Source organism: Natrix helvetica, assembly GCF_964273705.1.
Source record: "Natrix helvetica genome assembly, chromosome: 4".
NCBI lineage: Eukaryota > Metazoa > Chordata > Lepidosauria > Squamata > Natricidae > Natrix > Natrix helvetica.
In genome coordinates this window covers 248,175-273,260 of record NC_138550.1, presented here as the reverse complement: position 1 = coordinate 273,260, position 25,086 = coordinate 248,175, and the positions used below count along the sequence as shown (strand labels likewise).

The following is a 25,086-nucleotide window of genomic DNA, read 5'->3' as shown; positions in this document are numbered from 1 at the left end:
AAGATCTTGACAAAGAACATACCATCAAAACAAAAAGAAAAATTGGCGGAAATCTGGAGATGCAAGTTACGAACAAGGTCAAATACTTGGGGATTTTTTTAACAGCTAGATGTAGTACTCTCAAAGAGGATAACTATCTTAGATTGAAGCAACAAATTGCAATGGACTTGATGAAATGGGAAAATCTACAATTATCAATGATTGGGAGAATCTCAACAATTAAAATGAACATTTTACCTAGAATCTTATACTTGTTCCAGACAAAGGAATTGAAATTAATTGGTATTCATATGTGCAACATTCTAGATACAATGAAGATTGAAAAATGGAGGGTTTTTATGATAAAATGACTGAATTAGATAAAATCTTAACACGTACTGATGAAAAAGTAATTTTAAAACTTTATGGCTACCTCTTAGAGGTAAAACTACAGGAAGAACAAGTTAAAGAAACTATGTTAGCCTGGGGGGGAAATTTTGGGCATGGGATTGACCTAGAGAAATGGCAAAAACTGTGGTCTCAAAATTATAAAATGACAATGTCAACTGCGTATAAAGAGAACTTGTATAAGATGTTTTACAGGTGGCACTTATCCCCAACGAGAATAGCAAGAATGTCTAAGAACAAATCGGAAAAAGGCTGGAAATGTCATCAGACGCCGGGCTCATACTACCACATGTGGTGGACTTGTACTGAAGCTAAAAGATATTTTTACTAAAATCCACATGTGGCTGGAGAAAATGATACATAAGCACATAGACTTAAAACCAGAACTCTTTTTATTGGGAATCATACCAGAAACTTAGGACTTGAAATATTTGATTGTAAATGTCTTAACAGCTGCTAGAATTGTATTTGCAAAAACCTGGAAAAATGAGAAAGTACCAACAGAGGAGGAAACTATTCGGAAAATAATGGAATGTGCTGAAATGAGCAATTTTATAAGCTATGGGATTTGTTTTATCAATGGTTAGACAAAAAAACTTGGAAATGAAATTGTTTACCTATGTATTACTAGAAAGTCATAGTCATTGCTATGAAAGTTTTTTTTCTTTTTTCTTTGCTATGAAATAGAGTGCTTGATCATACGATTGATAAAGTACAATAATGAATCTAATGTATAAGAATGGGATACTTGAACAGTATGTATAAATGTAAGCAGTGATCATGTTACACTGTAAAAATTCTTGTATGTTAAATGGACTAATGATGATGTAACGAATAATTGATACATACATGAATTGAAATATTCAATAACTATTTGGATTAACAATGAAAAATTATTACTGGAGTTGAATGTTACACTATAAGTATTCTATATTCTATGGTTGATTGGTGTCATTGTGGTTAATTGAAAGTAATGATGTACAATACAAGTTGATGGGAAATCTTTTTTCTTTTTTTTAGTATTGCTATTTTTATTTTTTGTAAGACCAATAGATATAGGTGATTTTATAATTTTTTAAAGATTTATTGCTGCTTAATAGATAATTAAGAATTTAAGGAAATAAGGTTTGTTTGAAATGAAGGATTAGTAATGGTAACCTAAACACAGGATGCTCAATGATAGTGATGTATTTAGTCATGTTGGATGGATAACCAGTGATTTTCTTTCTAATTGTAAAAATTGATGCACAAAAACCTGTAACCAAACAACATGCTTGACGAAATTGAGGAAAGTTTTTTGTATGTGTTGTTTTGTTTTTGTTTGTCTTAAAAATAAATAAATAAATATATTTAAAAAAAAGAAGAAGACCCAAAGGAGAAAATCCACCATCTCACAAGGCAAGAACAGACTCAGCCCTACCGAGAGCCTGCTTGACCAAGGGAGGACGGGTCCAGGGACTCCCTGGGAGCTTGGCCTTCCCACCAGGCGGCCCTTCGGGGGCCACGCAGAGACCCAGCCGCATCCCTTTCAGAGGGGGAAAGAAAAAGAGACAGAAGGGGGCCCAGAGGAAGCAGCAGCCCCATCAAGGAACGCCCAAAGGGAAGAAGCCGATGCAGGGAAGAAGCAGGGCGCAGCGTGGTTAGCTGGGCTGCGGATGGAGCCTCTGCAGCGGGCGGGGAGAGCGCGGGGACCCGCAACCCCCGAGGCCAGCCGGGCGGAGGCCATCTTGGGGGGCGGAAGCTCCGGGCCTCGCTCCTCCCGCTCGCCCGTCCTCCGCGGCGCCTTCCCTGCTCGGCGGCCGGCGGCCGGCAGTGGGCAGGCGAGGCGAGCCCGGGCAGAGCGTCTCCCGTCTTGCGAGCTGAGCCGCCGGGCCGGGACGGGCGATGGCGGTGCGGCTGGTGCTAGCCGGGGCGCTGGCGGTGGCGGCGGCGGCGGCGGCGGCGGGGCCCAGGGAGAGCCGGCTGGCCCCGGAGAGCCTGCTGCCCGAGGCCGGAGCGCGCTTCGGCTGGACGAACCTCAGCTGCCCCGCCTGCAGGCTGCTCTTCACCGCCCTGGACGCCAGCATGCAGGTCAGCGCCCCGCTCCCCACCTCCCTCCCCGGAGGCCCACGGCCTTTCCCCCGGCTGGCCGAAGGGGCTTCCCGGGCAGGCGAGGCGGGCGGCTTCCTGGTGGCAGCGGGGCCCCCCGGGCCTGGGCCGGAGAAGGTCCCGGTGGCCCCTTGGAGGAGGAGGAGGGGCCCCTCTGGCCGGTGGGGAAGGCCCTTGTCCAGGGAGTCGGCAGAGCCCGACGGACGCCCGTGGCCCCCTCCCCTTCCCTGAGACCCCCCGGGCGGAGAGGGGGCAGGGACGCCTCTGACACGGTGGGGAGATGCCTCCCCCCCCCCAAAGGTTTTGGAAGTCTCCGGATCCTGAAGGAAGACATGCAGTCCGTGGACCGAACCCCTCCCTCCCTCTCCCTCCCTCCCTCTCCCGTCCCCAGGAGGTCCAGAGAAGGTTGCCATGTACCAGCTTTTCCGTCCCTCCGCCCCCCCCCCTTCCAAATCTTCTGGATGGGGTCAGAAGGGCTGCAAGACCAAAGAGCCTTTCTGTTCTGCTCCTGATGAGACCCACTTCCCCCCCCCCATGCTGCCAGTGCCAATTGTGCCAAGGGAGGGTGGGCCTGGGTCTCTTAGGGTCTGGTAGGCCCCCTGACTTGCCTCCTCCGTCCCTGCAGTCAGCCAAAGGAGCTGCTGGGGGAGGGGGCTGCCCTTGGGACCACACCTCTCCTTTTGTTGACAATTCCCAACCACCAGCGGGTCACTAGCCAGCCAGCCAGCCAGCCGTGAGGAAGCCAGCTGGAGGCTGGCCAAGGGCAGAGGGAGGGGGGCACACATCGAGGAAGCTCCTGAGTCCACACAACTCAGAGGTTTCCGTCAGTGTGTGTGTCTGTGCGTGCGCGCGCAACCTGGAGCTCCTGGGGAGAGAGGAGGAAGAGGGCCCCTCTCAGGAGCGGCCTCCCTCCTCTTCTCCCCAAAGGGCATCCCCCCTCCGTCCTTTCTCAGTTTCCCTTCAGTTTCTCCTGGCTTCAGGGTTGGTGGCCGGACTCCCAGGCCTGAGACTCTGGTGGGAGAAGGTCAGTCAAGGTGGGAGCCTGGGTGACTTTGGGTCAGTCACAGTCCTTTAACCCAACACACCACACAAGATGGTTGTTATGGGAAAATAGGAGGGGTTTGCAACTTGTAAAAGTGGAGTACAGGTGGAGTACAAACAAAGAATTGCCAACTCTTCTTACATGCAGTATTTTCACAGCCCCAGATTGGGAGGGAGGCCCAGCGAGGAGGGAGGGAGGGTTGCTCTTGCAGGCCTTATTCAACTGGCTCCCCATCCCTCTGCTGCAGGGGAAGGAGACCCAGAGGATTTGCTGGGCCTGGCGCCCCTTACCTATGGCCCCTTGCAGAGGCAGCAGCCGTGGCACAAAGCACTGGCCTCTGGTTGCACAGCTGGCTGGGTGGCACCTTCCTTCCTCCCCACCTGGTAGGCTGGCTTTGGGGGCCCCCAAGTCCCCTTGGCACCAGGAGCTTCAGGAGCAGGGCTGGGGTTGGAGCTGGAGAATTGTGGCCCCTGCTCTTCTGCTGAGGGGGCTAAGAGGGGCTGGGGGCCATGGGGGAAGCTGAGGCCTCACGGAGGGGCCCTCCCTTCACTTCTGGCCTGGGTGGGGCAGAGCGCATGGCCAGGTGCAGGGAAGAGCCAGTTAGCCTCTCGGAGGCTTTTCTTACCACCCAAGGGGGCTCCTCCTGCGCTTCTTGGTGGTTGACGTGGACATCAAGGGATGGAGGGGTCTCCCCGCACCAGAGCCTATCCCCCACCCCAAGGGGCTCCGTGCCAGGAGGATCCCGGCAGGAATGTAGTAGGCGAGGGACGGCTGAGGCCTCAGGCAGGGAGATTCCCCCATTTCTGGGGTGCTTCTCCAGTCCTAGCCCCCAACCCCCCAGTGCTAATGTTGCCCCTCTGCTTGGCAGCTGGAGACCAGTGTGGAGCACATCCAGCAGCTGGCGGTCAAGGTCTGCATGACGCTGAAGCTGGCGCCCCCCAAGGTCTGTCAGGAAATCATCCGCCTCTTTGGGCAAGACATGGTGACTGCCTGGGTCCGCTCCGTCCTGCGCCCGGCTGAAATCTGCGGCCTGCTGGTGGGCGCCCAGTGCGGCCACTGGGACATCTACTCCAGCTGGAACGTCACCCTGCCCAAGACCCCCAAGCCCCCTGTGCGGCCCCCTGTGCCCCCTCCGCCCGGCGCCCCCACGGCCCGCCTGCTTTTCCTGACGGACCTGCACTGGGACCGGCAGTACACCCCGGGCAGCGACCCCGACTGCAGGGACCCCCTCTGCTGCCGGGGGGGGAAGCCGCGGGGCCCCGGGGCCGGCTACTGGGGCTCCTACAGCAAATGCGACCTGCCCCTCCACACCCTGGAGAACCTGCTGCAGCACTTGGCCTCCACGGGGCCCTTCGATGCCGCTTACTGGACGGGTGACATCCCGGCTCACAACGTCTGGCAGCAGACTCGCCAGGACCAGCTGCACGCCCTCACCACTGTCACCGGCCTCATCCAGAAGTACCTGGGGCCGCTGCCCATCTACCCGGCGGTGGGCAACCACGAGTCTGTGCCCGTCAATGCCTTCCCCCCGCCCTACGTGCCTGGGAACCAGTCCTCTGCCTGGCTGTACGATGCCATGGCCGATGCCTGGCAGCAGTGGCTGCCCCCCGAAGCCCTGCAGACCCTGAGGTAGGAGCCAGGGTCTGGCGGGCAGGGGGCACCGGGAAGGCAAGGAGGGTGGGGGAGAAAGGAAGCCTGCCCGAGGGACTCCTTCTGCCCTGCCGACCCAGGGGATCTACTCACCTGGGAGTCACGGCTGGGTGGGGGTCCAGGCTGGGACCAAATCCTCACTCCCTCTACCCCATTTTCCAGGTGGCCTAGGCAGGAAACATGTTTGGGTGTCACCTAGACATCATCATCATCATAACAATAAATAAAATTCACCTGCCGCCCGACTCCAGTGGCCTCCTCCCTCCCCCCCCCTCCCTCTGGCAGCTCTGATGTTTATTTCACTTCATTTCCTCCCTCCCCCCCCCCCCCCCCGCTGCCCACAACCAGAGCTGCCTGGGAGGAAGGCCAGCTGGTGGAGCCAAAGCCCAGGATTTTGGATGTTAGAATTGTAAGCCCCCTCCCCACCTCCCCCACCCCCAAGTCCCTCGGCTGAGCTGGTTGGCCGTGGAAACCCAGTGGATTGATTGGCTTTGCCTCTGCTGACTGGGCTGGGTGCAGCCGGCTCTCCCGGTTCTTCCTGGGCTGGAGGTGGTTGGCAAAGCAGCCAGCCGCTCCGGCAGTCGCCTTCCTTCGTGCTCAGCAAAAGATCTGGCGCTTTGCCAGGCGTGAGAATTAGGGCCGCCGGGTTCACCAGGTAGAGCCTCAGAGTGGCCGTGGCGGCTGCTAGGCTTCTGTGGCCAGGCTGAGGAAACGCTTTGGAACAAGGCCATCCAACTTGGACTCCAACTCCCAGAGTTCCTCATCTCCCCAGCAGAGGAATTCTGGGAGTTGAAGTCCACAGGTCTTAAAGGTTGCCACTTGCTTTACCACCTGTAGGTGATATTTTCTTCCCCTTCTCTCTGCCCTTTTGCCTTGTGGCCTACGGAAGGCTTTTTAAAATTTTATTTATCTCCCACCTTTGCTAGTTTTATAAACCTCTCAAGGCAGCCGACGTATCTAATAACTCTGCCTGTTTTCCCCACAACAGCAGCCCTTTGGGGCAGCTTGGACTGTTTTTGTGACCGTTCTGTGGACGTTGCTATAAACTTACCTGCAATGTGCGGAGCCGCCTGTGAAAGGCCCCGGGGGCTCCCTCAGCTGGGCTGTTTCCTTAAGGACGTTTCATGGCCCAAACTGCGCAACCTCATCGGTGGGAGCCGGCTTTCTTTGGGGGGGGGAGGTCGGGGGGGGGGGCACAGAGCACGCCTTCATTCTGCCATGGGTCCCTCCGAGAGGAAAGTCCCTTCTGGCCCCCAGGGTTAAAATTGGGACGGGAGCCCCGCCTCCTTTGCTTGGCTCAGAGGTTTTGGGCGTAGGCGGGTGGCAAAGCCGCGTGGCACCAGTCAGGCTGCCTCTGCCCCGGGCCACGGACAGCGCTGAGCCTTCATGAACGGTGGAGTTCAACCCCCAGAATTCCGCGCTTTGCTCTGATGGCTCAGGGATTCTGGGAGTTGAAGTCCACAGTCATACGCCTGCTCAGGAGGCCCAGGGGCTCCATCATTGGAGGTTTCGAGCTCTGGTTGATGGCGATGGGACGAAGGAGAGCCTCCCCAAGGGTTCTCCCGGGAGAGAGGCAGGGGCCTGGGGAAGGCAGGATTTCTGAGAGGCAGTCCAGCCCTGAGACTCTTCTGCCTTCTCCCTGGCAGGCTGGGGGGCTTCTACACCCTCCCCATCTGGCGGGGACTCCGCCTAGTTTCCCTCAACATGAACTTCTGTTCCGAGGCCAACTTCTGGCTCCTGATCAACTCCACTGACCCGGCCGGGCAGCTCCAGTGGCTGGTGGGCATCCTGCAGAGGGCGGAGGAAAGTGGCGAGAAGGTGAGCCGGGGCTGGGCAGGAACTGGGGCAGGCCTGATCAGGTCATTCCCAGAGGCATGAGGTGGCCTCCTGGGAAGCAGGGCAAGGGTGAGCCCCTCCGTCTCCAGAGGGGGCCCTTGCTGCTGCCCTCACTGATCCCCCCCCTCCTCCTCTGCAGGTCCACATCATTGGCCACATCCCACCCTCCCATTGCCTGCGGAGCTGGGGCTGGAATTACTACCACATCATCAACAGGTACGAAGCGCCAGCTGCCTTCTCTGCCTGGCATCCAAGCATGGCACCTGAGCAAGTGCTTGTGCCAGGCTGACTGCAGAGACTCCCGCAGGATAAGATTGCCTCTTATCCGTCCCAGCCTGCACAGTTGCTCCACGAGGGGCGGGGGGGGGGGAGGGAGGCTGAAGTCCTCTCGGGCTCCTTCCTCTCCATCGCTCAGCTGCTAAGTCCCCCCCCCCCATCACTAACTTCGCTTCAGCTGCCCCAGGCACAGCCATGGGTTACAGTTGTTTCTGCTCTGATTTGCTGGGTGAGCAGCCCATCAAATCCCCCAGGTGGTTTCCTGGATGATTCCTGAAGAGGGGGGGGGGGGCTTCCATTCCCAAAGGTAATGAGAAAATGTTTCTGGGGAATTTGGGGGGGTGGCTGGAATTTGATCTTGTTCACACAACCTAGGTAGCAGGTCAGGTCAAGGCTGAGCCGCTGCCCTTGCATGAGGAATAGCTCCTTAATGCCAGCCATGGTTTGAATTATCACGGCTCAGGGGGCTCTGCAGACCCTCTTCCTTGTGGGGGATGTGCACCGCAGCCTATATAACCCCCAGAAGGACTTGCAGGGGGAGACGTGGCTTCCCACTTCTCAGGCCCAGAGCAGAGCACATAAAACATAGAATCCGAGGACTGGAAGGGCTGGGGCTCCTGGGGGTGCCTCTTCTCCCCCCCCCCCCCACCACCACCACCACCAATCTTCAGGGCACCCGACACAAGGCCGGATTCCTGCTCAGCCTGCTTTAGCTGCCCATCCGGGGCAAAGCTGGGGAGCCCCTGCTCAGGCCTGTCTCTCTCTCTCTCTGCAGGTTTGAGGGCACTGTAGCTGGGCAGTTCTTTGGCCACACCCACCTGGACGGCTTTGAGATGTTCTACGACGAGGAGACCGTTTCCCGCCCAGTGGGCATCGCCTTCCTGGCTCCCAGCGTTACCACCTACATCAGACTCAACCCAGGTGAGGTGCTGCCCTCCTCTGCTCCCAGGGTGTCGGCTGCACGGGCCCTTCTTGGACGAAGACAGTAACCCCTACCTGCCTGCCTGCCTTCCTTCCTTCCAGGATACCGGGTCTACCACGTGGATGGGATCCGCTCCGGCAGCTCCCACATGGTCCTTGACCATGAGACCTTCATCCTGAACCTAACTCAGGCGAACCAGCCCGGGGCCGTGGCTCGGTGGCAGCGCCTCTACGGGGCCCGGGAGACGTATGGGCTGCCCGTGGCCTTCCCGCAGGACTGGAACCAGCTCCTCGACCGCCTGCAGGCTGACGAGCGGCTCTTCCAGCACTTCTGGTACCTGCGGTTCAAGGGCCACCCACCTGCCGAGCCCTGCGGGGATGCCTGCAAGAAGGCCACGCTCTGCGCTCTCCGCACCGGCCGGGCAGCCGATCCCAAACTCTGCCAGACCCTCAAGCTGCCCTTCCTGGAAATCCAGGCCTGGTGGCGGCAACAGCGGTTGTGCTAGCAGGGGGCCAAGCCGAGGCCCCGGAGTGGCCCTACTCTCGGGCAGGCTCTGTGGGCATGGGTCCCTTCGTTCGGGCGCTCCATGGGGCTCGAGTTCCAGACAAGCCCCACAGCCCTCCACACCGCACCCCTGAGATGCGGAGAAGGCCCCAAGACTCTGAAGGGGGGGGGGAGCAGGCTGCCCTTTGCCTCTGCAGCTGCCCCCTATTGCTTGGCAGCTTCTCCTCTTCCGCCCCTGCTCCACCCCCCCTTGGTGTGGGCATGGAAAGCAGCTCTACAAGACATGCCCCCACCCCTGCTGCCCCCATGTATGAAGTGCCATCCGCACAGGAGGAGCAGAGGCCCGGACAGCTGGGGGCTCCCTTGCCAGGACTCCTCTGCAGGGCTGCTCTGGCGCCAGGCAAAAGCGGGCAGGGTCCCTTCTCAGACTCCGGCCCAGTCTCTGCCAGCATGGGATTCCTCAGCAGGGGAGCGGGCGCCCCCTTCTCTTTTGTTCCTCCCTCCCCCGGCAATAAATGGCTTCCTCCACTGGCAGAAGGCTCCTCTTTTGCACAGTTCCCACCCACCCCCACCAGACAGGGTCAGCCACTTGCCTGGATGCTGTGGGCTCTGTGCCACGTGTGTCCAGCTGGCTGCCCCCAAGCCCAGAGGACAGGCAAAGACGGGCACAGCCTCTTCCCCGTGACAGGAGGGAGGAGGGAGCTCTGCCTTTCCTGCGCCATATCCCAGGAGGGGGAGGGAAGGCTGCCCTGCACCCATCGGACCCCCAGTCCCCGTCATCCCCAGGACTGGACTCCAGCAGCCTCGGGGGTGGGGAGAGGGATGCTGGCAGCTCCTCCCTCCCATCACAAGACCACACCAGAGACGGATGGGGGAACAGAGTTTATTGGTGGGTTAGTACAAGACAAACAGCAGAGGCAGCAGCTCCCCCCCCCCTCTGCTGCTGGGCCAATGAGGGGGCTGCTGGGGCCCTGAGCCCTCCCCAGCGCATGGCCAGATGCCAGCAAGGTCCTCTGCAGCAGCTAATTCCAGGGCTTGGGGGGGGGGGGATCAGGCCTGGCAGCCGCAGCACAGCTGCCCAAAGAGGAGCCCTTCCCCTCCCTCTCTTCCCCCACTGGCATGAAGCTGACATGCCTGTGGAGATCCACGCAGCCCTCGTAAATAGACCCCTTGCACTCATGCAGAACGCACGCGCACCGCGCACGAGGGCAGGCTGGGTGCTGCGAGGCTGATGACAGAGGCCGGGGGCACGGCTGGCATGGAGGGTCCAGCTGGGTGGGCGGGTGCTCCTTTCTCCTGCCTGGAGCTCACGGCGTCTGAGAGCCCTGGTGCTTGGGTTGGAGGGTCTCCAGCAGGGCCTGGATGCCCTTCCTGACCGTGGAGCCCACGCGGCGAGCCACAGAGTCAGCAGGAGGGGCCGGAAGGCAGGAGCTGCCGGTGGACTGGGGTCGCGCATCCAAGCATTTCTGGTAGCGGAGCTGGAAAGGAGGGATGAGGAGGGTGACGGGGCATCGGTGCCTACATGGGCATGTAGGGCACAGGATCCTCCCAGCCATGCCCTGTGACCGCCCTTCTACAGCAGGGCACAGATGGACTGAGTGGGGGGGGAGGTTAGGCAGTGGGGGGGGCAGGAATGGCCAGTCAGCAGATTGCACAGAGCTGGCAAAGTCAGCTTTTGGCAACGTGGCAGAGCCTCTGCCAAGCGGGGGGGGGAGCAGGAGCCCCTCAAACTCACCATGCAAGCGGCCTGAACGGCTTCGCTCAGCCCCGCAGCGTTGGGCTCGCACCAGATCATGTGGCAGGAGAAGCTGCCGGCAGCAGCAGCCATGATGAAGGCAAAGGAGCGGGCGTCCTTCCCGATGCCCATGAAGGAGAGGAAACGCACGCGGCACTCGCACAGCACGGTGTCTGTCTGTGGGGAAGGCGGGAGTCGGGATGGACCCAAAGAGAGCCCTCCCGGGGCTTCCCCATCCCTGACTCTGAAGAGCTCATCCCCAGCTGCCCCTGCCAAGCACGCCCTTACCTGCTGATGGGTGAGGGTGAGGGTGGCTGGTGCCACGCTGAATTGGGCGGGTGCCCACTGCTCCTTGCTGCCGGACGACAGGGCCGCCTCCAGGGCGCTGTTGATGACCTCCATGCCTGGAGAGGCAAAGGCAGGAACGGCCTCACAGGGGCAGCCAAGGGGCCAAAGCGTGCGATGAAGCCTGGTCCCCGGGGGCCCAACAGCAGCTAAGCCAGGATGATGGTTCCGGTTTCTGGGACCCGCTGGCCTGGCCCCCCTGAGGGCACGGCCTCCGATATGGGGGGATGGGAAAGAGGCTGCCCACGCGGGCTCTGCCAACAGCGTAACATCTGTCAGGTCCCTGAGCTGCATAATCTCCAAGGGAGAAAGGAGGTCTGATCTGCTGGCCTTGACCCCCACCCCCACCCCCCATTTCAGAGTCCTGCCTTTGGGGAAGCCGAGGTCAGAGGTTCCTGCCAATTCAGCAGAAAGAAAGCCCCCCCCCCCCTGGCCAAGGTGGCCCTGTGCATGGAGGGCGGGAGGGAGCCCGGGGGGGGGGGGCTGAGGAGCACCCAGAAACGGGGAGGGGGCTGGGAAGGGCCACCCGGAGGGAGCATTGGGGGTCTGAAGGGGAGGGCTGGGGTCAAGATGGAATCCATCAAGGCTGCTGCCCTTCCTGCTTTCCACTGCCGGTCCCCTAGGATGCCGCCTCTTGGGGGCTCTGCCCCCCCTCTCCCCGCCCCCCTCTTACCCACGGGCTTGGCCACGGAAATGCTCCCCAGGTAGGAAACCTGGAATTTCTGGACCAATTCACTCTTGGGTGCTGGAAACTCAACTGGAGAAGAGAAAAAGGGAGCAAAGGACAGTCCTCGGAGTCCTTGATTTACAACTTAGTGACCGGTCAAAATCATGAGACCCCCCCCACTTTCACCCATCCCCCGGTCACACCAGTGCTTTCTGGGCGCTGGGAGCAGCCCTCGAACCCAGGGCCCCCTTGCTTTGGGCAGAAACTGCCGCTTCCTTTGAGGGACTAGTGGGTCCACTTAATGACCCCTGTGGTCATTTTACAGTTGCCACAATGAGTCATAAAATCAGGTCAGTCCGATGATGGCCCACTCTATGACTCATACACAGCCTTAATTGCCAAGCTCAACAACGGTTGTAAGCCGAGGACTTTCCTGAACCTGCATGACCGCCCCGCCCCCCACCAAAACCCCCAGGGTGAGTGCAGGCCCCGAGGGACCCCTGACGGTCCCCCTCGCTCCACACGAGAGCTTTGCTCCTCCCTCCTGCACCCCAGGGGAGGGCTGCGACACAGAGACCCCCTCTCCTGGCCCTCCCCGTCCTCTACCTTGGAAGGGGATTTCCACCATCTTGGAGGGGTCCAGGGAGAGGCCCCGGAGCGAACTTTGGGCGCTGCGCCGCTCTGTCGCAATCTAGAGGAAAGGAGTCCAGGTCACCCCCGGGGGCCAATCCTGCAACTTCTTTCCCATGGCCTTAGGCCTGGGGGGTGGGGAGGATGCAGTGGGCCTGAGGACGGTTCCTGGCCCCAGAGGGAGGCCGCCTCTCGTGCCCCCCTTTCCAGGAGCTGCATAGGACACCCCTGCCCCCCCCCAGAGGAGCAGAAGGGAGGGGGCCGAGCGGCCAGAGGCCCCCAAGGAAGAGAGGAGGCAGTGGGGAGAGGGCCCCCGACCTTGGAGCAGATTTCATGGAGGCTGGTGGCAATGTTCTTGGCAGGGGCATCGCACCGGAAGACGTGGCACTTCAGCATCTGAGCCAGCTGGTCTTCAGCCACATAGGCGAACTCCCTGTAGGGGACGCAGAGGGTCAGAAAGCAGCGCAAGGGGTGCCAGGTCAGCGCTGGGCAAAGCCACTCCGGCGGGCAAGTGGGGAGGCTGCCAAGCAGGCGCTGGGGGCAGCCATTCCGGTGGGCCTCCCAGCAGGGGAAGCCCTAGCTGAACGGAGGGGCTGGGGGTGGGGGTGGGGGGTGCAGGGCTTACCTTTCCCTGGTCCCGAGGCAAAGCAAAGGAAGAGAAGGGCGGGCACCAGAGGATTAGCAGGGGGGCCTCGCTCCCTCCTTCCCCCCATGCCACTGCTCTGATTGTGTCAGCCCCCCTCTCAAACGGTGCCCACAGACCCCCCTGTGGGCCGCCAGGAGCCCCAAGGAAGGCACCCATCAGTCACTCAGCTCTCCCTCTGACCCGGGGGATGGGGGGGGGCAGCCAGCCAGTGGCAGCAGCAAGGGCCCAAATAGCGACCAACTACCCCCCCCCTCGGTCCTGGATTGGCCCATCAGATCCAGCCATCAGAGCTGCTACAAGATCCTTTGGGAAGACCTGCCCCCCCCCCAGCCCCCACATTGAGTGTCGGCCATGGCGAGCCTCCACCCCACCCAAGACTAGAGTGGGAGGGGGGGACTCTCTCACAGAGGATGCCAAAAGTCCAGGCTGGTTTGGACTGCAAGTCTGCACAGCCCCTAGACTCTGGGAGGAGACCCCAGCCTCACTGCCAGCCAGCCTGAGAGACAAGAGGTCTTGGGGCTTCCCCAGATGCCCCTCAAGGGGGACGTTTCTCCTGTGTGCAAGAGAGACACGCTTTCCCAGGGGGCTCCTGTGGAGCAGCCCTGCCCAGGAGGAGGGTCAGCTGGGAGCTTGCCTGGCCTGGGCTAAGGATCCTCCAGGGAAGCCCCCACCCAGCAGGCCCCTGGCACCACGGCCACCTACCTTCCACTGTCGTGCCCGACGCCCCAGACACGGATGGCCGCAATAGGCAGGCAGTGCAGCTCCCTCTGCTCCTGGGGCTCCAGCAGCTTCAGCAGCTCCTTCTCCAGCACCAGCAGCATGGCCTTGCCCTGCGGGGGAGGGAGGGGGAGAGCTGCCATTCCCCCTCCCCCGCAGGCCCTCCAGGGCTCCCCTCCCTCAGCCGGCCCAGGCTCCCCATCAGCCTTTGCCTCCCAGGTCCGGCTGCTCCCCTGCCCTCCCCACCAGGCGCTCACCTCCACCCAGGAGCCCCCCAGGGCCAGCTCCTGCCCGGCCAGCTGCCGGATGCAGTTGTTGATGGCCACTGTGCTCCGGCCGGGGGCCAACTCCTCCTCGGCCATCTCCACCCAGCCCAGCGAGTGGACGGAGAAGCACTGCGGGAAACAGTGGAGATACGGGTGTCTGGGGCTGAAGCACTCCCCAAGGAGAAACTCTCCCCCCCCCCCAGGTAAAAGTGGCAGCAGGGTTACCCCAGGGGCAGCCCCAGGCAAGGCCTAGGAGGGGGCACCGGGGGTCCCTCCCTGGAGCCTTCCCCACTCAGGCCATTCACGGAGGGTGGAGCCCCCGGCCCAATTCCTGCTTCCCGAGGCTTTTGGATCCCCAACAATGGGGTGGGGGGTTGAGTAGGGTTTCCTCCTGCAAGGGGCTCAGAAGCCGCCCTGCCTGTGGCCCAAGAGAGCCTGCCTACCTGTGGCATCAGGCAGCTTTACCTTTGATCCCGGGGAAAGTCCCAGCAGTCCGGCTGCTTCCTCCCCTCCTGCTTCCAGGGAAGAGCTGGAGGACAAAGGGCCAGGGGTCTCTCAGTTAGGCTGCCCCTTCAACACGCCCCCCCAGGGACCACCCACACCCAGGACCCTCGGGCTAGCCCCCCCCACAGGCAGCAGATGTGCAGACCCAACCTGATGCCCCCCAAGAGGGACAGAAAGAGCCCTGGAGGCAGGGTGGGCCCCCAGCCTTGGCAATGCCTGGAACCCTTCTCCCCATTCTCCCTCCCTCCCTCCCTCCCTCCCTCTGCTGTGAAGGAAGGTGCCAGGTGGGCTTCTGATGCAGGGATGTTGGCGGGCAGAGGCCAGCCCCGCTTAGGCCTCCAGAGGGTCTCTGAACTATGCCGGACCCCCGAGGGAGAGCCGTTCCCAGGCCACAGCCACAGGGCACACCCCCCCCCAAAAAACACTCACCGTACGCCCGGAGACACCAAGGCTGAGCTGGGCAGCCCCTCATCTAACGGAGACTCGGGGGTTGCCCCCTCCGGCGGCACCTCCTGGGGGAGGAAAGCCATTAGGAGCAAAGGCGAGCCCCACCCACCCCTCCTGCCCCTGCGCCCCCCCACGGCCCCAGGCTCCACTCACCTTCCATGGATCGGGACCTGCGTCCGTCTGCCCAAAGTCCATCCAGGTGAGCTGCAGGGAAGGAGGGGGATGAAAAGAGACCCCCTCCTCCAGCTGCCCCTGCTAGGCAGGGCAGCTCAGACCACGCTGGCTCCCAACATCAACCCTCCCCCCAACGCTCCCTCCCCCAGCTTCCAAGAAAGCCCCACTGGCAGCCCCCTCCTCCTGCTCTGCTCTGCCCAGCTCAGAGGGTATAAAAGGGCCTGCCAGTTTATTTTATTACTTTTATCATTTCATTCATATTTATAAATATATTTCAGTTATTATAAATGACCCAAGGCAACATATACCCAACAGTCCTTCCTCCTCCTGTTTTCCCTACAACAACAACCCTGCAAGGTGGACCATGGGGCTGAGAGAAGCCGACTGGCCACCATCCGCCCGGCCGGCTTAAGCACTGCACCAACAGCAGTGAGAGGGGAAGTGGGGGCTTCTCTGGGGCCGTTCCTTGCCCGGAGGGGAGAGAGTCCCAGAGAGTCTCCCCTTGGCCTCACAGGGCAACTGGCTGGCACAGCCTGGTCCGGAAAGGTCCCATCGTTCCCTTCCGGAGGGAGCTGTGTGGGCAGAGGGGAGTTGCTGCCATGGGAGGGGATGCTCAGTCCAGGCCCCCCCAGGAGCACAAGGGCTGTGCCCACCCCCCCCCACCCACCACCCCCGTGAGGGGGAAGAGCATCTCCCACCTTCCAGGCTTACAGGAACCACAGCGACTTTGCAGCCCCCCCTCTCCCCCCCCCGGCTGCTCAGAGCAGGAAGCTGCTCAGGAGGCTCCCCCCTTGCAGAGGGGCCAGCCAGGGACTGAAGGCACCGGAGTGGAAGTGCAGGCTCCCATGGCCTGGCTGGGTTCACACAACCCCCCCACCCCCACCCCACCCCCGGCAGCTGCCAGCCAGTGCCTGCCATCCTGTACCTGGTGCCCAGTCCTGCCCCCTTGAGCGCTGCTATGACCCAGGATCAACGGTTTGGTCTGGTGGCTCAGAACCCCAGGCGAGAATCCAGGCGACTGGGAGCCCTAGCCCGCCTCAGGCATGAAAGCCAGCCAGCTGGGTGACTTTGGGCCAGTCACCAGGAGACTGGGAGTTCCAGTCCTGCCTCAGGGTCTGTCTGTGGGCCAATCAGTCTCTCCCAATGCACCTCGCAAGGTGGGGGAGGGGAAAGAAGAGGAGGAAGGAGGATCCGTTGTTTGCTGCTTTGAATGATTTAAAACAAATAATAAAGGCTGGATAAAACTAAAACTAAATAAATTAGTAAATTCCCGAGTCCTTTGGAGGCCCTTCCTGATGTCCCCTCAGCCCCGGGGGGGCCCAGCAGGACGGCCCTGCCTGGCCCCTCGGTCCAACCCCTCGCCCCCCCCAATGGCCAGGCGTTCGAGGAGGGGCCCTTGGGCCAGAAGCAGCCAAGTCCCCCCCTCCCTCCCCTCCCCCCCCCGCAGCCTTTCACCTGGGTCTCCCGGGTGGGGGTGTTTCCTGCCGAGTCGCCCCTCCCACTGCACAAGGGAGGCTCCCATTGGGTGGTGCCTGTGGGAATGTGCCAGTAGTAGGTGCCGGAGGTGTCTTGAACCCGCATCCATCCGGCTGGGAGGTCAGAGTCTGTCTCCAGGGAGTTACACAGCCAGAAGGAGTCTGCCAAGAGAAGGAGCCAGGTAGGCTTGGGCCAGGGTCGCAGTGGGGTCCCTTGATGGCTCTGGGCCTCCCCGAGGAGGACTCTCCCAGGCCTGGGAAGCAACCAATCCTGCCAACCCAGGAGGGGGGTGGGGGGGAGGGAGGGGGCGAAGGCGAGGCTCCTGACCCCTCAGCTCAGCCCGGCCTGGGAAGAAACATTTAACACCCCCCCCCCGCGCTGCCCCCCTCCCCAGCAAGGAGCCTTGACCGACACAGAAGAGCCGCCCTGCACCCGGCCCCGTTCCTGCTTCTTGCCTTGGCAGACATCCCCCCCTCCCCCCCTGCAGATGCATACGTGCCCCCGTCCAAGGCCTGGGCTTAATTGTGCCAAGGCAGCATTGGCATGAGGCTCTCCGGGGCCACCAGGTGCCCCAGGCACTCCTGCCCCAGGCAGGGTCGGGGATGATGGACTCGGTGCTTCTTTCCCCAAACACCCCCCCCCCGCCGCCTTACTGGAGCCCAAACTGCCCACCAGTCAGGGCGGCTGGGGAGGAAGCAGGCAGGAGTCCCCCGTCAACGCCTCCTGCCAATCCTGCCCCATCATCCCCATAGGCGGCAGAGGGACCCCTGGCTCTTGCTGCCCACACCAAGCCCGTCCCTCCGCATGGAGCCCGAAAGGCCACGCCAGAGCCTGCCAGGCTTCCCGCCTCCTCTTGAGCAACTCTGGTCTGCAGTGGGGCAGGCAGACAAGAGCCCCCAGCCTCCTTAGTCACCCCCTCCCCTCCCCACCCCAACAGAAGAGCCCCCATTCCCTCCCCACCCCCCCAAAGGCCAAGGCCAGCTGAGAGCCAGGCTTCCCTGGGGGAGGGGGGGAGGGCCAAGCCAAAGCAAGGGGGGCTGGGTTGCAGCCGAGAGTCACAAGAAAGGGAGGGAGGGATTTTCCCCCCTAAGCGCCCCCCCCTCAATTCTGTTGCTGATGGGACCTCCCCTCGTGGCACCTGCCCCCTCTCTGCGCCCAGCATTAGACATAAAGAGAAATTAAAAGTACAGTCATGGCATTATATCTCATCCTTAATTTCCCTTTAACCTCGCCCCCCCACCCGCCATGCTCCCTGCCTTCCTCCAGCCTCCCCAGCTTCACCTAGCCCCCCCCCTACTCACTGGCACCCACCCCACCCCAGGAATAAGGGCAGCTGCAGCACAGCCAGCTTGGGGGAGGGATGTGGGCCCGGTAGCAGCGGGCAGGAGCTGTTTTGGCAGCCTGACATAAATCTTTCACAGACTTAAACCCAGGATAATTTAAATAGCTGCTCCAGCCCTGGCCCTCCCCCACCCCCTGCAGCCCCAGGGCCCACCAGCCTCTCGCCAGTCCATGTCACTCAGCCCACTCCCTGTCCAGCCCGAAAGGCCCCCTTCCTCCTCCAAGGCGAAGTGCATCTCGGCAGGCAGGCAACAGCAGCCGGGCTCCCCCAGGGTTGAGAGGAGCGAGGGGGGGGGAAGCAGAGGGGAGGGGTGGAAAGCCTTCCCTGCCCGTGGGAGGCTGCTGGAGACAGCCACAGCTGCAGTGGGCAGGATCAGAGAGCAGCATCCCAGGGCTGGTTGCTGGGCACTGGACAGTCCCTGGGGGCGACGGGTGGGGGCTGCTGACATCACAGCTCCCCCGGGGGCCTTCGGAGCCTAGCTGAGCCAGCGCAGGAGCAATGCTGCCAATTGACGTCGGGGGGGGGGCATATTAGAAAGCAGCCCCAAGCTGCCCAGCACACACCCCAACCCAGAACCTTTGCGCTTGCCCTCTGAAGATTTCCCAAAGGTCTCTTTCAACATGCCTGGGGCCAGAGGTGCTTCCCCCCCCTCCCATTCCCTCCTCCCATGGGACTTGTCCCAGCCACCTGATTCTGCTTGGCCCAGGCAGGTGGTCGTGGGCCTCTTTGCTATGGGGGTCCCCTACAGCAAGTCACGGATGGCCCCTTGCTGTGCTTCCCCACCCCCACCCCCAGTGACCCACCAGCTTCATCCAGGGAGCTGCCGGTGGGGCTGCCCTGGCTGAGCGTGGCCCAGCTGGAATCTTCGTCGCTGGCGGTGCTGTTGCGGGTGGCAAAGAGGAGGCTGACGTTGCGTCCTTGCTCCCCCCGAGGCAGTGCCCACTCTGAACTCTGCTCCGACTCAGTCACAGGCTCACTCCGGACCGGGGTGGAGCCTTCCTCCTCCTCCTCGTCTTCCTCCTCCTCCTCCTCGTCTTCTTCTTCCTCCTCCTCGGCCTCTGGGTCCTCCGCTCGGCCCTTGACCTGCTGCCCCGTCAGCGGGACCAGCAGCGTGCTCAGCTCCTTGCTGGGAAGGCTTAGTTCGTTGCGGTTCTGGTCGCGACCACGCTCCGCCGCCTGCCGCAGCTGGTTCTGCCCTTCCTTCCTCCACTTGCTGTTGGAAGGCTCCTCCGCGGAGGGCGGCAGCCCCAAGATGCTCTGCAGCTCCCCGCAGCTGTAGGCGCAGCGCCCCTTGTGTGGCAGGACCGGCCCCCCCGGAGGGGCTACCAAGGCCAGGCTCAGGCCCAGGCAGCCGTTGTCGTTGGCCAGGCCGGCCCGCTTGCTCAGCGAACTGGACATGGTGCTGGGAACAGAGGAAGACTGGCGGGCAGGGGGAGGAAGCAACCGGTCACGAGAGAGCAACCCCCATGCGCTCCCTCACCACTCTCCTTGGGGGGCAGGGATCCCCCTAGGCTAGCAGGGCCATGATTAGGGCTGGCTGCGATTGGTCAGCATAGCGTCCCCCCGTAGAGAGCAAGGAGCCAAGCTCCTCGGGTGGCCCAGCTGGGCCTTCGGCTGTTGGAAGGAAAGCCGGAGAGGGATTTTTGGGCGGGCCAAAGATGAGGGGCAGGACTAGTCTTGGGGCCCAGAAAACCCCCTCAGGACCATCCCATCCTCAGCACCAGATGGGCCAAAGCTCTTGGCTGCTCTTCACAAGCGCCCCATTCCTGCCCCCCAAGTCAAGGCCTGACTCCTGCAAGACCTGAGCGGGCGCTTACCGATCCTGGGCCGGAGGGAGAGGAGCGCAGCTACATGCCTCTGGGGAATCCAGGGGGGAAGTCCAAGGAAGACCAGGCAACATTCAGCTCCTGGGAGCAACAGGGGGAGGCAGGGGGTCAGTCCACCCCAGCAGCCCCAGGGCAGTGGACCAGCCAGAGGGCCCCTCCCCTGCTCTGGTCTCCTGAGTCTCCTCTGGGCCGTCCAAGGTCACTGGGGGCTGGTGGGGGAGGGCTTGTTTGCTCCCCACCCCTGGCGGTTGGAGGGAAGCTCTGAGATGGACCCAATCCAACTCCAGAGCCTCCAAGCATCACCCCTCAGGGGAAGCCTCCTGGGTGAGGATGAGGCCCGTTTTGCCTCTTGCCATGTCCCGCATGGGCCGGGGGGGTGGGGGGGGAGAGGCTTCCAGCAGAACCAGAGAGCTGCTCTGGTCCTGCCCTCCTCCCCTTCAGCTGGGAGCCTAGGAAGGAAGCAGCAGGCCTGCCAGTCTTCCCTGGGGCGCTCTGCTTCTCTTGGGGAGCAGTCCAGGTTAGTGGCTGTGGCGGCATCCTACGAACGGCCTCTGGCCCCCCAGCCCAGCCCAGCCCTGGTCCCCTCCTGCCAGGGGCCGAGCCAAAGTTTTTGGGGCCAGGAGATGCTGCCGCTATCAGCCAGACATCCCTCTCCGGCCCAGAGGCAGCATGGAGCGTTTGAGATGGAGCCCCCCTTGGCACCCACGGGGGGGGGGTCTAGGACAGTTCCCCACAGATGACTCACCTCGGTCAACTTGCTGTGGGACAAGACTTACATGAAATGAATATCAAAGAAATGGTGGAATAGAATCATTAAAGAAAAGATGCAAAAGGATGGAAAAATGAAATCTGAATGGCAAAAATTAAAATATTTTTGATTTATTTTAAATTTTTAAATTGAATTGTTCAATTGTGCGAGTTGGCTGGAGTGAGTCGGCCCATTCTGGACCCTAGGAGGGAGCTGGCTCCCTTGCAACCCATTCCAGACGCCACTTCCTTGAGCCCCGGGAGGGTCTGCAGCTCCCTCCCCCAGGAAGGGCTCCTTCCTGAACTCTCCCCGGCTCCCTGGGGCTCAGAGAGGCCATCTGGACGGGCCCGGGGCGCTTGCCTGTCCCACCTAGCCCTCCCCACGGGCCTCCCCTCCCCAACCTGCATGCCGGCCTTTAAGGGGCCTTCGAGCCCTGGGCCCGCCCGCTGACAGCGTCGCCAGGAGCGCGGCCGCTAGCTGGGGGCCCGGCCGCCTTGCCTTCTCAGCCCGCGCCGCCGGCGACCATCGCCTCCTCCTGGCCGGCCACCCCTCCCCCCTCTGCGGGGGAGGCCGGGGGAGCAGGTGGCCAGGCGGGAGCGGGGAGGCTTTGGCCGCGGCTCGCCTCGTCCGGCGGGGAGGCCGTTGCCCGTGCCCGGCCTCTCCCGCGCCCCACGGGCTCCAGGCTCAGGCCGGCCGCATCCGGTTCGGCCTCGTCGGGCGCTCCGGAGACCCCGCGGCCCCCGCCGCCCCGCGCTGGGTACCTGCAGCTGCAGCGACGCTTTCGGGAGGATGGAGATGGCGGCGGGAGGGGGGGAGTGGGGTGGGGGAGGGGAGGCGTCGTTTCCGCTTCCGAGACCGAGCGGCCCCTCCCGGAGGGGGACGGGGACGGCTGGCCCGGCGGGGGGGCGGCGGCGGCGGCGGCAGGCGGAGGGCCGGAGGCGGCCGCGGGGAGGGAGGCGCCGCTGTCCTCAGCACCTTCCGCGGGATCTGCCGCGCCCGGGGGCTGAGGGAGGGAAGCGGTCCGGGCGCCCGGCAAGAAGCTGGCCAAGGAGGGGGCTGCGGAGCGGCCGCGGGAAGCGGGCGGGCGGCCGAAGGCGGCTCCCCAGGCCCAGTCCGGGACGGACGCTGAGCCTGGGCGACGCCGGAGAGAGCGCCTGCGGTGAGCCGGCCCGGACGCCGACGCTGCTTCCTTTGCCCGCACAAGGCGACCTCAGCCCAGCCACCGTCGTCGGCCTGCTTCCCCTGCCTGCCCGCAGAACCCCGGAAGGTGCCCCGGGGCTCAAACTGGGGCAGCTGTGGGGGGCACCAAGGAAAGAACGTGCCGGGCAGGGGAGGGTGGGATTGTGGCCTTAGAATCCTAGGCCAAGAAGGGACCGTGCAGGTCGCTGTCGGGAAAGTCCTCCTTCCCTGGAGTTGTCTTTGATGATCTCCCCCCCCTCCCCTGCCCTCGGGTGCTTTGGAGACGAGGTCGACCCTCCCCCTCTTCTCTGTGACAGCCCCTCAAGTACCAGAAGACAGCCGTCAGATCACCCATTCAGAATAACAGAGTCTGGAGGCTTTCAAGAAGAGACTGGTTGAGCAGGGGGTTGGACTAGATCAGGGGTTCTTAACTGGGCGACATCGCCCCCCAGGGGACGATCTCGTTTTTCAGGGGGGGGCGATGGAATGAAAAGGGGCGACTCGGGGGCGAAGGAACGGTATGGGGGGCGATATGGGGGCGATGGAGTGAGAAATTTTGGGGACACTTTTGAGACTTTTTTCGTACAGCGAACCACTGTATATCTGTCGTACAAAAACATCAGATCGCTTGCTATTAGTGGATTGAACTGTGTTTTAAAATGTTCCTCCAGCTAGCTTCAGTACAGAACGCCGTACATATGTGAATACGTATTGCTCATCTTCATGCGCGTTGCGCAGCAGCCTCTTATCGCTCTACCCATACAGTGGCGCGCCATTGGCCAGAATGGGCAGTGATGGAGGGATGAGTGCTTCTTTCAAAACATCGCATGCTGAGTGGCTGTCCCCTGTGGTGTCAGCTGTAATGTCAACGTCACTGTTGAAACTAGGTTTATCGACGTCCTCGTGTGTTTTATAGTGTTCCAGTACAGTCGAAAATTTAATTTGCAGTTAGTGCCTTTCATTTCGAAGACCTCTCAACATGGCCGAGAAGAGGAAGTGTCGCCAATATTCGACGCAATACCTAAAATTGGGATTCATTCCATCTCCTCCCAACGTACAACTTCCGTTTTGTCTTCTCTGTGAGAAAACATTTTCAAATGAAGCGATGAAGCCTTCCCGACTGAAAGACCATTTGGTAAGAATTCATTCTGATAAAGCCGACAAACTGCTATAGTTTTTCCCATCCTTAAAGGCCAAGTTTGAGGGTCGCAGCACTGTTGAGAAGTTATTTGGAAAATCGTCACTCAACACCGACAGGGGGCTCATTTGTTGCTATGAAGTATCTTTGTTGAGAGCAAAATGTGGCAAACCTCACACTATCGGAGAAACGCTGATTTTACCAGCAATGAGACAGATTGTTGCCACCATGTTGGGGCCCAGCGCAAGCCCTTTCACACAATCGATATTCCTTTGAGCAATGACACCGTATCAAAAAGAATTGATGAAACGGCTGCTGAAGTGGAAGAAAGGCTCTTGAAAAGTACAGAATTCGTGATGCAGATTGATGAGTCAACGATTCGTGAAAACGAAGCCTTGTTATTGGCTTATGTCCGTTTCATCAACGGGAATGAAGAGATCGGGGAAGAACTGTTATTTGCTCGAAATTTAGCCACCAACACAAAAGGTTCTTTGATATTTAAAAAGGTTGAAGAGTTTTTTAATGAGAAAAACATCCCTTTGACAAACATCGTGGCATGTGCAACCGACGGAGCTGCATCCAGGGTTGGACGATATCGCGGATTTCAAGCTCATCTAAAATCGGTTGTACCTGGAGTTATGACTGTCCATTGCGTCGTTCATAGACAGCACCTTGTCTCAAAAAATTTGAGTGGCCGTTTGCACGAGTCTATACGTTACAGCAGAGGTTCCCAATCTTTTTCGGTTTGCGGCTCCCATAACACTTCGGATTTTTTCCACGGCTCCCTTAATAGGTACATCCGATTTTTTTTAATTTTTGACTTTTTAAGGATTTGGAAATCTACTTTTTAGTTCGTTAAGGTTAGGTTAATTGAAAAATAAATTAAACACGAGCTTTAAATTCACAATTTATTGAACATCGTTTAATGATTTAAAATTATTAATGGGATGGATGGGCTTGTTGTTCGCTGCACAACTTCTCAAATCTTGGATCAGAAAAATAGCTTTTGAAAAGTAACTTAACCACCACACTAGCCCAGTGGTGGGCAACCTTTTTTTTCAACTGAGCCAAATCTCGCCAAAACCACGATTGAAATTTATTTGGAGAGCCGCTCTTGCTTAGCAACCAAAATTTTGGGCTCAATTGTGGTCATATGTTGTTTTTCTTTCTTTCTTTCATCTCTCTCTCCCACTTTCTTTCTTTTTTTCTTTTTCTTTCTCTCTCTCTCTCTGGCTCTTTGTCTCTCTCTCCCTCCCTCCCTCTCTGTCTCCCTCTGTCATTTTCTCTGGGTGTCTATCTGTCTCTCTCTCTCTCTCTGTATCTCTGTCTCTCTCTCCTCCTTCCCCCATCTCTGTCACTCTGTGTGTGTGGGTGTGTCTGTCTCTCACTCATTCACTTAATCACTCACTCTGTGTGTGTCTCTCTGTCTATCTTTCTCTCCCTCCCTCCCCCTCTGTCTCTGTGTGTGTGTGTGTGTGTGTGTGTGTCTCTCTCCCCTCCCTTCCTCTCTCTCTGTCACTCTGTGTATGTGGGTGTGTCTGTCTCTCACTCATTCACTTAATCACTCACTCTGTGTGTGTCTCTCTGTCTGTCTGTCTATCTTTCTCTCCCTCCCTCCCCCCCCCTCTCTCTCTCTCTCTCTGTGTGTGTCTGTCTGTCTGTCTGTCAGTCTCTCTCTGATTCCCTCCCTCACTCCCTCTCTCTGTTCCTCTCTCTGTCTGTCTGTCTCACACACACACACACTGTGGTGACCACAGTGTGTGTGTGTGTGTGTGAGTGAGACAGACAGACAGAGAGAGGAACAGAGAGAGGGAGTGAGAGAGGGAGTGAGAGAGACTGACAGAGACGAATCAGAGACGAATCAGAGACGTACTTTTAGCTACCTGGCAGCGGCGTTTTGCCTTGGGGGGCTCCTCAGAACTTCCCAAGACTTCGGAGGGAAGTTTACAGCCCTCCCTCGGAACGCTTCGGAGGGAAGCTTCTGCAAAGGCGAGTGGCAACAAGTCTCCCAGGCTTTAATTTGCCGAGCTGTGCGCACGCGCCTGTTTTCCACGGCGTGGAGCAGCGGCGAGATTCTGCGCGGCGAGCGATGATTCCAGGGGCCATCCGGGAAGATGAGGAACGCGAGGGGGACCCTGCCCCCCCCACTGATGCCCCCCGGAATCATCGCTCGCCGCCCAGAATCTCGCCGCTGCTCCACACCGTGGAAAACAGGCGCGCGCGTACAGCTCGGCAAATTTCAGCCTGGGAGACTTGTCATGCCCGGGCTTTTGCAGAAGCTTCCCTCCAAAGCCCGAGAGGAGGGAGGGAAGCGGGCGCCTGGCTTTGCGGCGCCCTTATGACTATAGCGCGGCTCCCCAGGGAGCCGCGGCGCACACTTTGGGAATCACTGCGTTACAGCATTAACGCCGTGAATAAAATTAAGTCGAATGACTTGAACAACCGACTTTTAAAATGACGAGGAGTTTGAACGTCTCCTTTTGCACACCGAAGTAAGATGGCTTTCAAAAGGAAAGTGTTTGTGGAAATTCCACGAACTTT

At 59.9% G+C, this 25,086-nt stretch overlaps 2 protein-coding genes across 2 annotated transcripts; one reads left to right on the top strand and one right to left on the bottom strand.

Moving 5' to 3' along the window:
* The first annotated feature begins 2,105 nt into the window (after nucleotides 1–2,105).
* On the top strand, nucleotides 2,106–8,842 carry SMPD1 (sphingomyelin phosphodiesterase 1). The gene is made up of 6 exons (XM_081951754.1): nucleotides 2,106–2,457; nucleotides 4,386–5,146; nucleotides 6,814–6,985; nucleotides 7,143–7,219; nucleotides 8,055–8,200; nucleotides 8,303–8,842. The coding sequence occupies exons 1-6, from the start codon at nucleotides 2,272–2,274 to the stop codon at nucleotides 8,704–8,706; spliced, it is 1,746 nt and encodes a 581-aa protein (XP_081807880.1). The 5' UTR covers nucleotides 2,106–2,271; the 3' UTR covers nucleotides 8,707–8,842.
* A 730-nt stretch (nucleotides 8,843–9,572) lies between these two features.
* APBB1 (amyloid beta precursor protein binding family B member 1) lies at nucleotides 9,573–21,068 on the bottom strand. The gene is made up of 15 exons (XM_081951753.1): nucleotides 20,990–21,068; nucleotides 19,472–19,561; nucleotides 18,458–19,073; nucleotides 16,292–16,473; nucleotides 14,816–14,866; nucleotides 14,645–14,727; nucleotides 14,177–14,240; nucleotides 13,703–13,840; nucleotides 13,431–13,558; nucleotides 12,401–12,515; nucleotides 12,059–12,143; nucleotides 11,459–11,542; nucleotides 10,729–10,844; nucleotides 10,441–10,617; nucleotides 9,573–10,183 (listed from the first exon to the last, which is right to left on the bottom strand). The coding sequence occupies exons 3-15, from the start codon at nucleotides 19,050–19,052 to the stop codon at nucleotides 10,013–10,015; spliced, it is 1,989 nt and encodes a 662-aa protein (XP_081807879.1). The 5' UTR covers nucleotides 19,053–19,073; nucleotides 19,472–19,561; nucleotides 20,990–21,068; the 3' UTR covers nucleotides 9,573–10,012.
* Nucleotides 21,069–25,086: the final 4,018 nt, after the last annotated feature.

Excerpts from the sequence above, each read along its gene's own strand:
- APBB1 (XM_081951753.1), bottom strand. The coding sequence starts at position 19,052 with ATGTCCAGTTCGCTGAGCAAGCGGGCCGGCCTGGCCAACGACAACGGC. Across the intron at positions 14,867-16,291 it reads CCCCCACCCGGGAGACCCAG|CTCACCTGGATGGACTTTGG; the intron begins GTGAAAGGCTGC and ends CCTTCCCTGCAG. Across the intron at positions 13,559-13,702 it reads TGGGGGGCTCCTGGGTGGAG|GGCAAGGCCATGCTGCTGGT; the intron begins GTGAGCGCCTGG and ends CCTCCCCCGCAG.
- SMPD1 (XM_081951754.1), top strand. The coding sequence starts at position 2,272 with ATGGCGGTGCGGCTGGTGCTAGCCGGGGCGCTGGCGGTGGCGGCGGCG. Across the intron at positions 5,147-6,813 it reads GAAGCCCTGCAGACCCTGAG|GCTGGGGGGCTTCTACACCC; the intron begins GTAGGAGCCAGG and ends TCTCCCTGGCAG. Across the intron at positions 6,986-7,142 it reads CGGAGGAAAGTGGCGAGAAG|GTCCACATCATTGGCCACAT; the intron begins GTGAGCCGGGGC and ends CCTCCTCTGCAG.